Below are 16,608 nucleotides of genomic sequence, written 5' to 3' on the forward strand. Positions count from 1 at the left end.
TTTCCCACCATTTACTTTGAATATTTGGAGAATAAAATTGACTCAGCAATGTGCAAAGTTTCAAAAACCTTTTTCAGGACAACACAAACAGGAGTCCGGTAAGTGTTCACTTAAAACTGGTTAAAAGTGAACGCTTACAGGAATCCTGTTTGTGTTGTCCCGAAAAAGGTTTTTGAAATTTTGCACATTGCTGAGTCAATTTTATTCTCCAAATATTCATTAAAAAAATCTAGATCTACAGTCATCTTCATCAATTTGTTTGGTGCCATCAACAGACAAATGACAAACATTTATGAAAAAACAGGTATGGTTTTATTTGCTGGACTCATTATGTCTGAAAATTCTACAGCACCAGCCACAGCAGTCTTTGTAGTAAATGAGATTCATATACATTTTTCATGTACATGTAAATCGTAAAATGAGTCACTCTGACAAGTTGGATGCAACCAAATTGCTTCAGCTTGTACATGTGGATCAAAACTTAGGAAATCAAGATTTATACATATGCCAATTATGGCAAGAATATTACAAAACTACTTCCTACATCTAAATTTCAGCTATTAAAACTGAGTCTATTCCCACAGTGTTGACACCACTGACTGCCTGTCATGCCAGGAAGACATATTCCCTTGGTCAGCATCTTGTGGTGTTTCCTGAAAACTCTTTCTCAAGAATGGAATCTGAAAGTTTTCAGCATGAAGCCTTTGTTGTTGTTCACTGGTAAATGAACCCTCAGCTATTTGGACTGCGTCGTCAATCAAGTCAAGAACCAAAGACTCCATGAAACACTGAATGTGCACATCTGAGTGTCCCTCAAAGGTCCAATCATGTTTCCTTATTGTGTGCAAAGTGACTGGAACACATTCAGTATTCTTAGTGCCAACATGTATCCACTGCTGGAAAGCAATCCATGTTTGTTTACGTTGCTCTTGGGTGTTCTCATCTCTCACCTGCAGTAAAACTGCAGAATTTAGTGTGTGGGTATACAACAACACTTGGAGACCTTTGGATGTGCTAGCAACTTCTACCTTGGAAGTTGGAGGTACTTGACCTTTCTTGAGACTGAGATGGCAACCCACCCATCCCTCCTGAGTTTCTGCCATAACTTCATTTCCTGTTGTCATGGAAACTGCAGATAAATTTCCATTCACATTTGCCACAATGTACTCACTTCCTGTGGCATCTATAGCATGAGAGATTCCAAAAGAGCAGGTACTTCCAGAAAGACATCTTTCATGATCATCTTTGTCCAGAGCAATGTGCATGTAATTCTTACTAACAGACACTGTTGGTTCAAGATTGATGATAACCAGAGAAACATGGGCTTCCTTTGGTTCTGCCACTGGAAACAGAAGCATGAACACAAGTCTGGTGCCTGCAAAGTTTTGTTTGGATAAGATGAACTTTGAACATGGAATTTGCAATGGCTTGTAAACCTTGGTGACATAAGATGCCAACTGGCCTGACCTCCGATAATAAGTCACATGGTGGAAAGTTGATCCTGATTCAGGAACATTTTTTGGTGCAAATATTTTGGTAACCTTGTTGTCCTTCTCTTGAGTCTGCCATGGTTTTTCCAGACGAAGAGAATTGATGTAACTCTGTGTCTTTATACGATTTTGAACCATTTTCTGCCTAAAAAAATTTTAAAATTATTTAAACTTGGCATGCTCAAAAATTTGAATGATAATAACCAAAATGTCCTAATAAGTTTATGCTAAGTAAATGAACATTTCTTCATTTTTCAGTAAAACATGGTGTACTTTTTCATTTTCACTCAGCCCACATCACCAATAGTGACTGTATTACAGGCAATCGCTATATTGTAGATAACATACAACATTTTATAGAAGTATTCAGTGGTAAATCAAACAAATCACCTTTAATTTTTGGTGCACACACATGCCAGACATGTGTCTATATCAAGAGAGGGTCAATAACACTATCCACTGGATACCAGTAATTCTCTATCTGGTTGGATAGCACAGTATCATTTGTTAATATTTATCTGCTGGATAGCATTTCATCCATTGGATAGTGTTATCCATCCTTTGAACAAACAGGCTTAAAGTAAGAACTTCAACCTGAGACAGGAAACACTTTTACCTCAAATGATGGTGTTTATGCTTTGGACCTTTCACTTCATCTGTGAATTCTACTTTCTCCTGTGTTCCAAGAACAGGCTCGTATGTCATCTCCACCATGTTCAGCCTGTACTTAGTGCTGGGAACAAACCAGCCAAATCCAGTTAAGCATTCACTGGAGTATTCCCATATATTGATAAATCCTTTTTCATCAACAGTTACCATAGGTGAAATGTTGTTCACAAATGTTATAAGCACAATCTTGTGACAATGTTCTTTAAATAGTTCAGCATCAACATCTTTACCAATCTTATGTGTTATACCATTGGCTGGTTGAACCTGCGGAAAGGACATGATTGACACCATTTTGTTGAATCTAAGCTTCAAAATGTTCCCATTACTGAACCCCACCATCAAAAATGCTTGCTTTCCCAGAAGTGTTGCTGAAGGATGAAAAGCTACTGCTGTTACTTCACTTGATAAATCTCTGGAATCTGAAAATGGTCCTTTTGTGAACAGAAAGTCTCTTCGCTCTAGAGTCAACAATGGAATTAGAGCAGAAGGTTTAAAACCAATATTAACCTCCAAAGGCTCAAATGATTTCACTTCGTAAGGTATGGATATCGTGTTGCCAAGCGACCATAGTGTGATGGCACCATAATCATTTAGACTAACCACTTGTGAAGAGTCAAAACTCCAGTGAAGTTGAACAACAGCAGAGTTATTACCACGGCTGCTTCTCAATATGCGTGGTGGAAAGGTAGCTAAATCCCAGATCACAATGTCTCCTTGAACTGTTCCCAGAGCAATAAGGCTGTTATCAGGAGACAATGCAGTACAAGAGATACCTCTATAACGTCTTGGTAAAGGCAGTGTGCACAGGTCAACAGTGTTCCCCATCCAAAACTCTGATTCTTTATTTTGAAAGTCAACTTGCTCTGGAGGGAGATTAGCATCAGGTACATCACTGAAAGGTGTGATGTCATGAAAATGTAGCACAGTTCCATCAAAAGTATCTTCTTCTTCATCAACTATCACAGAAGTATCATTTACATTCTCATCTCTGTGAAATGATTGACTGTGAGACCAAACCTCTCTTTTCTTCAGGGCTTCCTTTTTGAACTGAGACAAAGCATTGTTCAGTAGGGAAATCTTTCTCTGATCAGCTGATTGAGAGCGAGGATCAAAAGAATCCAGTATAATTCTATCTAGCATGGTCCTAGTTTGAACCTCAAAAGCCACCAATTCAGCAGCTGTTTCCTTGGCAATCTGGTAAATGACATCTGTCAAAATGCCCTGTTCAATGTCGAGGCTCACCTGAAGAATTTCATCGTGTTTTCTTTCAACGTCAAGTTCTTCGAAAAACCCTTCAGCAATACCTGCTGTATCATAGTCAGGTTTTACTCGTGGGCGTTCTGGAACGATAAAATCCAAAACCTCGTCGACCCATGATCGTACAAACTCACGAACGAAATAGAAATCCTCCAACTGCCAGGGTTCGTACGTACCGATTCCCATTTCTCCATCGTAAGGTTTTCTCAATAAATCAGTTCTAGCTTGGTTTTCCTTTCTAAGCGTTTGAACTTTTCTTTCAAACTCTGGAATTTTGTTTTTCGTTTTCTTAATCTGTACACTCAATGTAGACGAACGCGTTGAACTATTTCTTGAAGAGTTCGTATCTCTTGCACCAATTTCACTCTTCAGAGAAAGAAGTCTCTCCCTTTCACGAAGAATTTCTTCACGCTGTCTTTCAAGTTCAATTTTTCTTGCCAAGTGAGCTTCTTTCCTGCGGTCAGCTTCATCCATCTCTCTGGAAAAATTAATCAAACTTAGAGGAAACGGGAAAACTTCACACACTTGACTGCCTGCTTGACTACCCACTGTTGTTTTAGAACCCAGACCCCAACGACAAGCGTGTGCATCTCGCGTGTATCCTCGCTCGCGTGTAATCCTGATTCTCTTCCACGCCAATCATCTTGCACAACAAGCCAATTTGTGAGTTTTCATTTTTCTCTGAGCTATCCCCCACCTGTAATAGCACCATATAAAGTGCTGTATGAACATGAAAGCGAACTTCGCAGTATTGAACATTTCTTAAGCAGTAGTGAAAATAAGGCCTGAAAAAGAGTCAGGCCTGTACGGGATTTCAACCCATGAGAGGAGCCCATTATCCGGAGCTTCCATCTTTGATACTTACCCTCTGAGTCAACCCTGTCCCGTATCTTTTGACTTTTAGAAGCACCTCCCACGAGGTTTTTCGCGGGTGTTTATATAATAGCCAATCATAAAAGAGATGGGCTCCTGCCCAGTTCCTCGTATAGTTTTACTCTTCAGTATGTGAAAGAACTTTCATGAATGAGTGATTTTGGACATTACCCTAACGGTTTATTTATGCCGTGGGAAGAAATGGTCGGATTAAGTAAAATCAAATAAATCGAATATAACCCCGTTTTTCCTTTTTACGACGAATACGTCAAACTGGTTGTGTTGGTTAAACTAGTTGTGCACTGCTTTCTAATTTTTAAGTGGGAGAAACGTAAAAACGGTCTTAAACTGAACCACGATTACAAACTGAACCAGCCGAATCCTGAAAAATCTGCCATCTGACAAAAGGTAAACTGAATGAAATTTACTTTTAGACAACCTTCTTATTGAGACTGAATGGAGACCTCTTCTCTACCAGGAAGATACCAGCGACGACCAACTCGAAAGTATTTAGAAAAGGTCGGCTTTGGTGATTTGTTAAGAGTTCAAAACTTAGATACTAACCACACAAAACAATAACCTAACAACTAACACAAAAATATCTCAACAAGCAAAGGAAATATGTACTTATTTGGAGGAAAGCATAACGACCAGCATAGTTTGTCTTCATTGTACCACTCGGCGTCTGCAATAAGAGTTTGAGCGTTTCCTTTTGGCACCTCTTTCTTTCTGTTCCACAATTAAAATTCCCAGGGAGGGCAGTCCCTCTCGCCTACTCTTAATTGATTAGGAGCAATCAGTACCGCAAAAATGATTACCTAGGAGGCAATTTCGAGACTGTTGGTCTCGTTAAGAAAAATTTCTAAAAACAGAAAGCGACGATTTGTTTTGGTGAGGATTACAGAATTCAAGCTAACTGTTGAATCTGATCAAGAGAGGATGATATTTGAAGTGGTAAATATTTGTAGTAAGGTTATTCTTTCGAGCTGAATAAACGAAATTAATACTCAACCTAAATCTGCTGGTTCCAGTGGAGCACGATTTCAGTCAAGATCAAAGGTGAATCAGTACCCATCGTTGTAGGAGGAGGCAGAGAGGAAAGGGGGCGAGGGTCGAAAGCTGTAAAGAATAACTTAAGGCAGCAGCGAGATGATTGTACTCCTAAAAAGCACCCTGGTCGGTAATAGTGATTGACGCTTCGACAACTCTTAGGCACGTCATAGTCACAGCACAGACCCTGATTATCACTTCGGCTAATAAACGTTGTCGACAAGAATGCTTTTTTCGGACTGCTCCCACCCGGACGATCAGACCACAGGATGAAACATCTCGGTCTTACAGTGAGGCAAAAGGGAACTTATGAAGAGACGCTTTAAAGCGCGGACGGTAACCGGAAGAAGAATAAAACCAACTCTGATGCACCTTAACACTAATATATCGATCACGAGGTCTTCGTTATCACATTTTAAACCAAACTGTTCCGACCAAAAAGGTGTATTAGGACCAAAATTAAGAACTTTAAACTTCCAGCCGCTGTCCGCGTCTCTAAGACGTTGATGCTTAAGCTCCCTATTGAGGGAAAGGGAGGGGGGGGGGGGGTAATCCACTAATGAATTGGAAAAATTTCATTAAGGAAAAAAGATTTGACTATCATACTTATTTGAAAGGAAAAATCTCCTGGCTAACTTGATTTTTTGTTTTTTCCACTATGCTTCCAAACACAAGTACCTATTACTTACGGAACATATTGTAAGAGTGTTCTTTACAGTAACATTAGCCACGAAAGCGAGATTAAGTGCATAGTATGCAAGTTCCACGTCTTAACATATTACATGTAAATGGAATAAGTAACAATTTCTATTCGTTTGGTATTAACTACCAAATAAGAATATCGATCACAATAAAAGTTAGTTTAAGTTTGAAAACTCGGCCGTTATTTCGTGGAAAATGCCACAAAAAAGTCAATTGACAAATGTCAACTCAACACTGAAGTCCTTGAAGTTTAAGAGGAAAAGTTAATTCTGTAAATGAAACCCCTGTTTTACGTAAAACCAATTTCTGCTCTGCGAAACAGAGATTACCGCGCTAACAACTCAAGCCTGGACTTTGGCTGTCTCTTACGAAGGAAAAGAAAGAATGCAGAAAATAAGAAACTTTACTAAATACATGACTTCGACTTTGGACTCTGCTGAATTTTGATTGATTCTGCTTCATGGCAGTAATCACTTGGAGTTGTCAAAAAGGTGAAAAATGGAGGACATGCCTGGTATCTCGTAGACTGAGATAGCGCGATGATATCTATTTCAAATTTGAACATGAAATATCAGTTAAGAATAAGAAATAACGCTACACCTTCTGAATTTGCATTAGCAGATGTTAATAAGTGATCATTCTTTGAAAAGAACGACATGCTTCAGCCTTGGTACACTGTTCTGATTATACAAAAGCTTGCTATTGATTCAGGAATAACTGATCGTTAACTAATTATCAAAACTAATCCTTTCATGTTGTATATACGGTAATATTTTTAAAGAATTATATACTTTTCTATAAGCAGAAAAATTAAAGACTAATCATTTACACTCATGAAAAGCTCACCACAAAAAATGCATTTGTTGTAAGAGGTAGAAAAGCTAGTTTCTAAAAATATTTTAGACCTTTGGTTATAAGGGAAACAAAGTTTTCATAACCATTTCTGGATCCCTTGTAAGGAAAAGCATTCGCACTTTTACAGAGGAAGCAGAAGATACAGATTAGTTAGAAAAAATTCATTCAAATTACACGGTGCATTCATCCAATGCTACCCTTGTAATCACATGTATTTGATCCAATGAAACTTTGCTTTCAAAATGTTCAATTCTAAACATCATAGTTCTTGAAAGAAAAAAAAAATTTAATGAAGTACCTTCACTGCATACCATGTTGGCAAAAATAACAACAACTACTCTTTTGCTTTCATCCTCTGGAGTTGGATGGTGGAAATAATTCAAATTAACTTTTCATTTAAACTGAACAATATGTTCCCCCAACAAAAGTCAAACATTTTTTCTCTAAAGTATTATGACAATATATTTGTTCCAATATTATATATGAAAAGCCAATCTGCTCTTAAACTTTTCAGCTAAACATGCAATTAATGTGAAGTGAATTACTGCCACTTCAAATGGATAAGTCATCAATGTATAAATGAATTTAAAGCAAGTATTTTTTGCACATTTAGGATACATAAATAATATTACACCTGAATATTTATACACCCAGCAAAACTGGGATTTACCTCACAGTCAACATAAAGTAACTATTCTCACTAAGCTACCATCTAATGTACAAGATAACTGACATGATACCAGTATACATTAGAACTTTATAAATAGTATATTAATCAAAATATGTCATATCCTACAAAAATACACAGTCTTAAGTATAAACAATGGTTTTACATTTGTATCTATAACTAGAGATACCTTAAGTCACCAGAGCCTTTATATTAACATTATATCTTAGGAATCTAGTAACCCAATCAAATGACATGTGAATAATGCAATTATCAAGCCAATTTTAACTGTGAACCTGTCACAGACGATAGCACAGTAAAGTCGGTGCAGTCCCCGATTACCCAAAAATTGGAAAGATAACTCATGACTGGTTAACCCTGATTCAACCCACTCTTAACCATGTACATGCATTACACATCTTAACTGACTGTGAATGCACAGTACCTTGTGACTTCTCTTCCCCCCCTCCACACCCACCCTCTCACCTTAGAGGCCCCCCCCCCCCCAACTGTTAATCCCTTGAGTAGGGCCTTTAGATGTTTATCCATTTGGTTCATTTCGAAATGGAAGATTTAGGAGAAACTAACAGAATCAATTCAATATTTTATAATAATTTCATTGCTCCACTGTTTCCTCCTTAACAAACAGTTGATCTCTCTCTCTAACTTTCAATTTCTTCTGGGATATCCTCTAGGGGTTCAAGAAGATTGTTTTCTTCCAGTATCTGGTCAACATCATCACCTACAAAAAGAAAGACTCATGGTTAAAGAAAACTGACTGTTACAATAATTGGAATATGCTTCCCAAGATCCAAACTGGTATGTTAATCTGCAAACATCTAACCCCAGAGCTGATTGGCCTCACCTTTACCATGATTTCAACATAATGTATGATCAATTACTGATCAGGCCCAAACAATGAAAAAATATTACTTATAAGTAAAATTATAAGATAACTTAATAAGGTTGACTATCTTCATTCTATCTGGTGGGGGAAAATATCAACTCACTTGAAAAATATGTTAAGAGGACATCTAAGACATCCTGTCTTTTCATTGCAACAAGTGCTAGAACAAGCTCCTCAAATGTCAAATCTGGCTCGCATCTCTCAATACTTTTAAACAGCAATTTAGTTGGGCTGTTGACATCTTCTGTGGGTTCAAAGATTTTACATTTTTCCTGAGGAATTTTCAGCTCCTTTGCAAGGTGTCTCCAATGGGGATGAGGAGGGTCTTCATTCAGCAGGTCTGTTATTTGATCAAGCAGCTCTGAGCCATCCAGAATATTTTTAACTAGCTCATCTCCTGAAAGACAAAGAAAGAATCTCCTTGTTGAAATATAAACAGCCAGTCCCCAAATAAGTTTTTTTTAAAATTTCCTTGTGACATAATGTTGAAACAGACAAAGATGTATCATTTAGTGAATAAAAAGCACCCACTGTTACAGACAAAGTATCTCAAAAATGAAAAATTAATTCTCAAAGCTCTTGTGATGTGCAAATTGCACCTACAGATCCCTCTCCATAAATAGAAAACGACTCTTGTTCAAGTAACTATAATTACATGAGGTACCTACTACTCGTAGTCATGATACTGCTGTTAGTAATAAACTAAATGTTTTTTAATTGACTGTAAAGAAAAGGAGGTTATCAAAGAAAACCTTAGAAAGGCAGAATTTAAACAGCATGAAAAGACAAGGCTGAGATTTTTCTTCATGTGACAAGTTGGACAACCTTGGAAAACAAGTACAAACTAAATGTAATCTGACATAGTTTGATGAATGAATGTAACCGAAGATTAATTAAAGATGCATTAAATGAAGATGCAGAAGATGCATTAAATCTGCAAACCAGTGTAGCTTCAAACTATGTCTGATTGTCCACCTGGTTGCCGTGTGAACTTTAATATATTTTAAATGTAATCTGCCCTGACTGCAAACATTACCAAAGATAAGTTTCCAGCCATGTAATAACACAAATTGAAATAATGAACAAACTTATATATGCTACCTGGAATTCCACCCTTGTCAAAGATTAGACCAACATCCTGTCTACCAATGGATATCAAGCAGTTTTTCAGATGTGCTAATGTCATCTCAGGATCAAATATGGGAATGTACTTTAACAACATTAAAGATGAATTATGCTTCTGGTGAGATCCAAGGTTTCGTAACACACGATGGGGTACATTCAGTTGTAGTGCCAGACCTTTCCAATCCTTTCTGCTTTTCATGTCGAGTTTCAGAGCCATATGACCAAGAATTCCTGTGTCATCTTTTTCAACAAGACTGGCAACTACACTTTCCTGACTGATGAGTCCAGCTGATTGAGATATAAACATACTAAATAAGTTTATTAACAGAATCAGTCATGTATTCATTTTTAGTAAAGGAAAAAATTATTACAAATGAGAATAATGTTAAATTACTGGAAGAGGCTGGCAAAGCATTTATACATGATGCCTGATTCACCCTAGAGTGAATTTTACAGAAAGGTAAGGTGAAATGAGATTTGAAGTTTTCCTTTCAACATTTGTGACCTTTCAAATACTGTCTAAGGTACATGTGACATAAATTTTTTTAAAAATTTATGCAAGAGACAGGATCAGGACTCTATTTTGGCCCTCTACCTCAAGGTATTTTCTGTGCCAATTGCTCTTTGCATTTCTAAGAAACAAATTCACTGAATTGATTGAAAAACCTGCAATTTTTCTGTCTAGATAATGAGCCACATCACATCTGCCAATTTCTTTCAGAGCCTCCTTAACATCATCAATAGTAAGTTGAGGTTTTGTTGCTGTTAGGAACACAAACAAGTCCTCAGTTGGACTTGTAGCTGAGAAGGTACCACAGTGTTCGTAGGCTTCTGGAGGTACACCCAATAATTTAGCCAGGTCTCTCCAACAAGGAACTTTCCCATATTGGTACTCTGTATCCAGACATTTACCGAGGTCTCCGAGAATAAGAGGATTGTTTGTGATGGTCTCAGTAAGGAGAGAATCTAAAATAAAAAAATTGATTGCAATATAATGTAACAATTTGGTGACACTTAAATTTGACAGCTATAACATTGACCCACTAAGCATATTTTTGCATTGTCAGTACTTTCTGATTACAAGTCTGGCTGCCTCTTTAAGCAGGAAATATGATGCAAAAAATGGTTATTCTGATTTGCTTGCAAGGGAACAAAGTGGGTCCGTTTTCCAGCTTGGGATTGCCTTCTCGGCAACAGGGCAGTCATTAGATTTTACAGCACCAGTCTTCTTTGACCACTCAACATCAAAAAAAAAAACAAATTTACAGCTTAACCCTTTGCACCTTACATGGGTATCCATATTCTCCATACATTCTCTTTACATTTCCTATGGTGCTGACAAGGAGAATTTGTTAACCTATCATGAACTTCTCTAGTTGGTGATCATTTCTCTTTATTCTCAAGACCTTGCTGTTTGATTCAGCAGTGATACTTTAAGGAGAAATAAGATGCCAATCACCCTTTGAAGTTAAAGGAATGACCTTGACAAGTCACATGACGGTCATTATTGTAACAGAAATAAGCTCATCCATATCAACTGTAACAGGCAATGACAACCATTGGATACAGAGCTCTGTTGTAACTCACAAAGAATTTCTGATAAAAACCATATTGAAATAGTTTATTTTATTCTTATGACATTTCATTTAACTGAGTCCTTACATAGAGAAATCGATCAATAGTTGAAAGTCATTTTTAATTCAAGTCATTTACCTTCAACATCCACGTATCATTTGAACTTGAAATTAGACAGCTGGTGTGAGATAGAAGTTTTTGATTTGTAGGACAGTGTAAAAGCAAGGTGTATACAAGAAAAGAACTTCTCACCTGCATCAACTCTTTGCAAAACAGCAACTTCTCCTAAAGAGTTTTCCACAGATTCATCTTCACCCTCCTTTTGATCAAAATTGATGGATGGTTGTGGCGCAGCTTGCACACCCTGTCCATCTACTTTCTTCTCCATGGCAACCACATTTGAAGACAGAGTTTCTTCCTGAGAGTGCAGATCAACCTCTGTTTCTCTAATGTACCCTGGAGACTCCTCTTTTGACATTGTTTCTGAGAGTAATTCATGCTTATTGTTTTGATGACAATGATACTCATTTCCCTCTGCAATAACTGCTTCACCAGTCACACTGAAAAAGTCTTGCTGTGTTATAATTACCTGATTTTCATCCAAGCCTGGAGAAAATTTTTTTATTTCTATTTCAGATTGTTCATCAAGATCACTGCCAACAACAACTGTATTATCCTCTGGATCAGTTCCTTGAAGAGCCAAAGAGGCATCAAGATGATCACTGGATGTACATGCATTCTCAGAATGTTTATCACCTCTACCTGCGTCTAACTGCACCACTTTAATGTCTTTGACATCAGTTCCTTTCATTACTTCTGATACCAGAGAATGTTCAGTGGAAGAATTTTCTTGATTGATGTTCTCAGCTTCATACTCTCTCAAATGACCACTATCCCTGGTTTCACTCATGACAAGATCAACTGGTGCAATGACCTGAGAGGAAATTTCACTTCTGTCAGGTGAATCACTCTTACTCTCAGATGAAACAGTGGAATCCTCATTATCAAGAGTTTCCACCTCTGTATCACTGATTTCCAAGTCTTGCCTCTCAATTGACTCAGTTTTAACCTTCATATCAAGAGGTATTGAGCCTTCCAAAGCAACATGGTCACTTTCTATATGGACATGTTCATTGGGATCTGAAGTTTCAAAGTGTTCCTGGTCTATCATAAAGCTTTCCTTGCTTTCTACTGAAGAATCAGTCATAGGTTCTTGAATATCAGATAGCTCTCCATTACACAAACCCTTGCTTTCAGCTGGTGACATTTCTGAAGGGCTGGTCTCTGGTAAGAAATATTCACTCTCTGTGATGATCTTATCAGAAGTATCCTCTTGTTGAGTGGTTCCTTTTTCTACGGGGATGACACCACCCACTTATTAAAGAAAAAAAAAGAGCAAATATGTACTAGAATCCTTCAAAAAATTTTTAAGATAATAAATTTCTACAAAAGTCATATTGTTATATAATAACACAAGTTATTGCCTTGATTCATTAGGAATCAAGTTCTCACTGGTGTGTTGGTTCCCAAGGAATTATGTTTCACAGTAAGTTTTATTTTTCTAAATAATATCTCCTCACATTTTAGGGCAATGGTTCCAATAAATCAACTAGAGGACCATCAGTTATAATTACTACGACAATTCAAAAAATATCTTCAGATATTATGAATATGGTATAAAAACTGAGGATAAATAAGTGCTCTGAGATTGAACCAACTTCTTAGTAGTAAATATTTGAGACCTGAAGAATTTTGCTATCTTAAAGACAATTATATTAAAAAAAAAATTACCTTGAATGACCGTCACTAAATTGTCATTGTCACTTGTAATAATCTCATTTCCATGGCAAGATACCACATTCACAATCCCCACAGCCTCTGCAGTTACATCAGCTCTTTTGGTTTCTTCAGTCCCAGAGAATGGTTTCTCTACTGAACTAAAATTTTTGCTTTCATCTAGATCTTTCACTTTACTGGACCCTTCCCTGAGAGTATCTTGACATTTTGATTCATCTTCTCCCTTGTCATTTGAGTGATCTAAAGGATTTGAAATAGTTCCAGTTTCCAGCTCCTCCATTTTCTTACTAACAGAAGCACTTGCTTGATCTTGTTGGAATACTTCCTCTGTCTTATTCGAGTCAAGGGCATCCACCTTGACAGGAATTGATGATTCAGTACCAGGTTTGAATGGTTCCAAGGAAGGTAATGATTCATTGTTATTACCATGTGATTCATATGATAAACCATGTGATGAAATCTCTGAGTCCTGACTGATTTCACCAACCAAGACTTCATTTCCAGCAATTTCATGCTCCAATTCCACATCTGCAGCATTCTTTTCTTCACTTGGTACAGCAGGATCACCATTTTGAATATTCTCTAGAGATAATCATAAAGATTTCGAGTAATCAGCAGGTAGAATTAAACATTTTATGAAATATTAATGAAGGGATCAAGTCTTAAAAGTGAGAGGCGTTTCTAAATTTTCATCAAATAGAAAAGAATTAGTAATATAACAATGCCAAATCACCGCATCAATATCAACGAGGTGGAAAAATTAAATAGAAGCGTAACCTGCGTAGTAGATTCTCGAATATCAAATCTCAGGCGTATGAAGCAATACAACTAATTTGGCGCATGTTTAATTGTTTAATGAACACGCAAATTTTTGAAATTAATACTAGTATCAACATCAGAACAAAACCACCGGAAACATCACGAGATACCTGTACTTAATAGTTCAAATTGTTGGAGGGTGAAATATCAGCCATGAATTTGTAGGTTAGCGTGGCACGTGTGGCTATATAATTATTCAGACATGGTTTGATGCTACTCTGGTTTACAGATTTAATGAATGCAACCGAAGAAGTTACAATTCATAGACCCAATGTTTCGACACTACTGTCTAGTGCCTTCATCAGGGGACTTTAAATATAACTTTAATATATTATATCATTATTGTTTCATAGGATTGTCAAAATAAATTGATACGTGGTGTCACATCAACTTAATAATTGATGTTATGATAAACTTTCTACTTACCTATCATCGACGAGTCCGGCAAAAATACGGGAGACAAGAAACCGTCGGCAAATTCTAAAACACCAGCAAATTCACCCTTCCCAGTGAAAATTACGGCCCCAATTGGAAATGCCCCTTCATTAAATCCTATCGCTGATCCAGCAAAGTCCTGTATGCTGAAGAGTCTCGTCTGCGGCCCCCAAACAAGTTTAAAAGTTTGGGTCGAAAATGGAGAGTTTGTTGACTCATTAAATAGATCTCGGACGACGTGACAGTACAGGCCTTCGTCAAGAACAAGTTCTTGTCGAGATTTACTGAAGAAATCAGCGCATTCTAATGGACGATATGTTTGCAGACTCCCTTTCTTCACCATTTTCTTAAGAAACCCGCGCTTATCTAGTGGTTCAACAGAGATAAAACTAAGAGAGTGACCTCGATCAAGATCATTATCAAAGATGCATCCTGGAAGATCTTTGCAAACTTCGGCCATTTGCTTCAACTCAAAGGTTTCCAGCCCTCGTTTATCCTTATTTAAAAATTCGGCGATAAACATCTTGTCCGTCGCCAGGTCTTCCCGACTCAGCACGACACTTGGGGTAACAATAAAGTAATTGCATTTCCAACCCCACGAAGTTGCGAGTCTTTCACTATGTACAACACAACCGCTTCCCTTTAGTACAAGTCCCTGGTTCCCAGGAAGCTTTTCTTTGATTCGACAAACGGCAAACTCTGCTTTGTTCATACCTGTTGAGAGCCGAGCAAAGTTTGAGAGCAATTAACGACGCAATTAAAGATGTAAACAAACCACTGGTATTCTTCCCCACTGTTCGAGCACCTTCGTGGAAGCCATTTTTAATAATGCCCCTCCTTCTTACCCAGGCTTTTGCGATCAACATTTGTTGTTAGTCCTCTCACTTTCGCACCCCTCCCTAAACGTCATTGGCCTTGACAGAACCACTTGGCATATGTTTTTAAAAGAAATGTGTTGCTGTGTCGGTGGGGGGTATTACAAGCTCATTTGGTTTTATCAACTGAGTTGATAATGAAAATTGGCCACCGTTAAGAGTTTCTGAAGCTACTATTTCGAGCGTTAGCCCAACTTAAGGTAGTCTCTCGTAAACCACGGTCTGTGCGCACTTAGCGACCGGTCATTCTTTGTTGCCTGGTTAGCGGGAGTAAGGGGGAGGGGGGGGGGTTGGAGGATTTTTGTTATGTCACTACTAAATTTACTTGATCTCCCCATAAGGCACAGTGATATTCTTATGATCCCCTCATTGGCAGGTAATCGGTAGAAATTTTTCGATAGACCCCCTTAGTACTCTTTTGGCGACGACTGATTTCCCCCCCCCCCCTCACTTTCCATTAAAAACAATGTGATCCCTGCAAAAACAAATCCTCCGCCGTTCCCTGCTTCCACAAGTGATGAGTAATGAGTGGTCACTTACTAGATTTCAAAGAAAATAAATACAATAAGAGGACGTCATGAACGTACATTGCATTTATCGCTAAAATTGTGGCTCAAATTAGTGAACTAGCCGATACATGACAGAAAACTAATTCGCCGATCAATTCCAAGCCTTAACTTCCCCCCGTCCTTCAACTTTTCCTGGGAGGGGCTGGGCATTTGAACAGTAAGTGTCAAGTCTTCCTAGCGTAATACACCTGCTTTAACAAAGGTGTTTGAAGGTAGAGAGTTTGCTTTGTTGAGCGAAACTGTAAGAGAGACATTCTTAACATTGTAGAAGGCTTACAAGCGAACTTTGAGAAAGTTCAATCATTGTGTCAACTTACATAAATAAGGTATTTTTGGAATCGTTGGACATTATCAAGAAGTTTGATGAAACCTTGTGTGAAAAATTTTGACTGTTGGGAATTTAATTCATTAAAGACCTTGCACTACTAGCTGTTAGATATAGAACCCTCCAAGAAAAGGCGAACAAATATGTATGCAAACAATTACACGTTGGGCATTCATAATGGAGTGTACAAAATTTGGCTGTAGGTGGAAAAATAAAACAAATCAATCTGTCTAACTTTGTCACCAATAAGCGTGAAAAAAAATTTAAAAAAAATTTTTCTTTTGTTTTTTAAGTCCACTCTTTGACATTAAATGTGATAGTTTTGGACGGCTTTGGTCTTGAGGTTTCTGTCAAAGCAGTTGGCGAATGGCCTAGTTTGACATGATAAGGGGATTTTTAAAAGGAGAGAATAAAACACTCGTTCGTCAGACTGTTCGCCAACAAAAGCTAAGTGAAGGATACAAACAGGTGCAATCTTTAAAATCCACTTACCGCGTTCTTGTTCCAATCGTTCTTCAGAAATCAACGACAAAGAATTTGTTAGTGAGTTTTGCAAGGGATTTTTCGTATATTAATTTTCAGAAACCTTCAGCATTTTTTTGTTTGTTTCTCTCTACC

At 37.6% G+C, this 16,608-nt stretch overlaps 2 protein-coding genes across 2 annotated transcripts; both read right to left on the reverse strand.

The window, feature by feature from the left end:
- Positions 1–289: 289 nt before the first annotated feature.
- On the reverse strand, positions 290–3,956 carry LOC131792052 (uncharacterized). The gene is made up of 2 exons (XM_059109414.2): positions 2,107–3,956; positions 290–1,635 (listed from the first exon to the last, which is right to left on the reverse strand). Exons 1-2 carry the CDS (start codon positions 3,888–3,890, stop codon positions 573–575), a joined length of 2,847 nt encoding a protein of 948 aa, XP_058965397.2. The 5' UTR covers positions 3,891–3,956; the 3' UTR covers positions 290–572.
- A 4,121-nt stretch (positions 3,957–8,077) lies between these two features.
- Positions 8,078–15,047, reverse strand: LOC131792040 (uncharacterized). Its single transcript, XM_059109403.2, has 7 exons — positions 14,213–15,047; positions 12,962–13,549; positions 11,423–12,544; positions 10,262–10,561; positions 9,572–9,883; positions 8,574–8,867; positions 8,078–8,305 (listed from the first exon to the last, which is right to left on the reverse strand). Exons 1-7 carry the CDS (start codon positions 14,931–14,933, stop codon positions 8,226–8,228), a joined length of 3,417 nt encoding a protein of 1,138 aa, XP_058965386.2. The 5' UTR covers positions 14,934–15,047; the 3' UTR covers positions 8,078–8,225.
- Positions 15,048–16,608: the final 1,561 nt, after the last annotated feature.

This window comes from Pocillopora verrucosa, chromosome 4, assembly GCF_036669915.1.
Source record: "Pocillopora verrucosa isolate sample1 chromosome 4, ASM3666991v2, whole genome shotgun sequence".
Taxonomy (NCBI): Eukaryota; Metazoa; Cnidaria; class Anthozoa; order Scleractinia; family Pocilloporidae; genus Pocillopora; species Pocillopora verrucosa.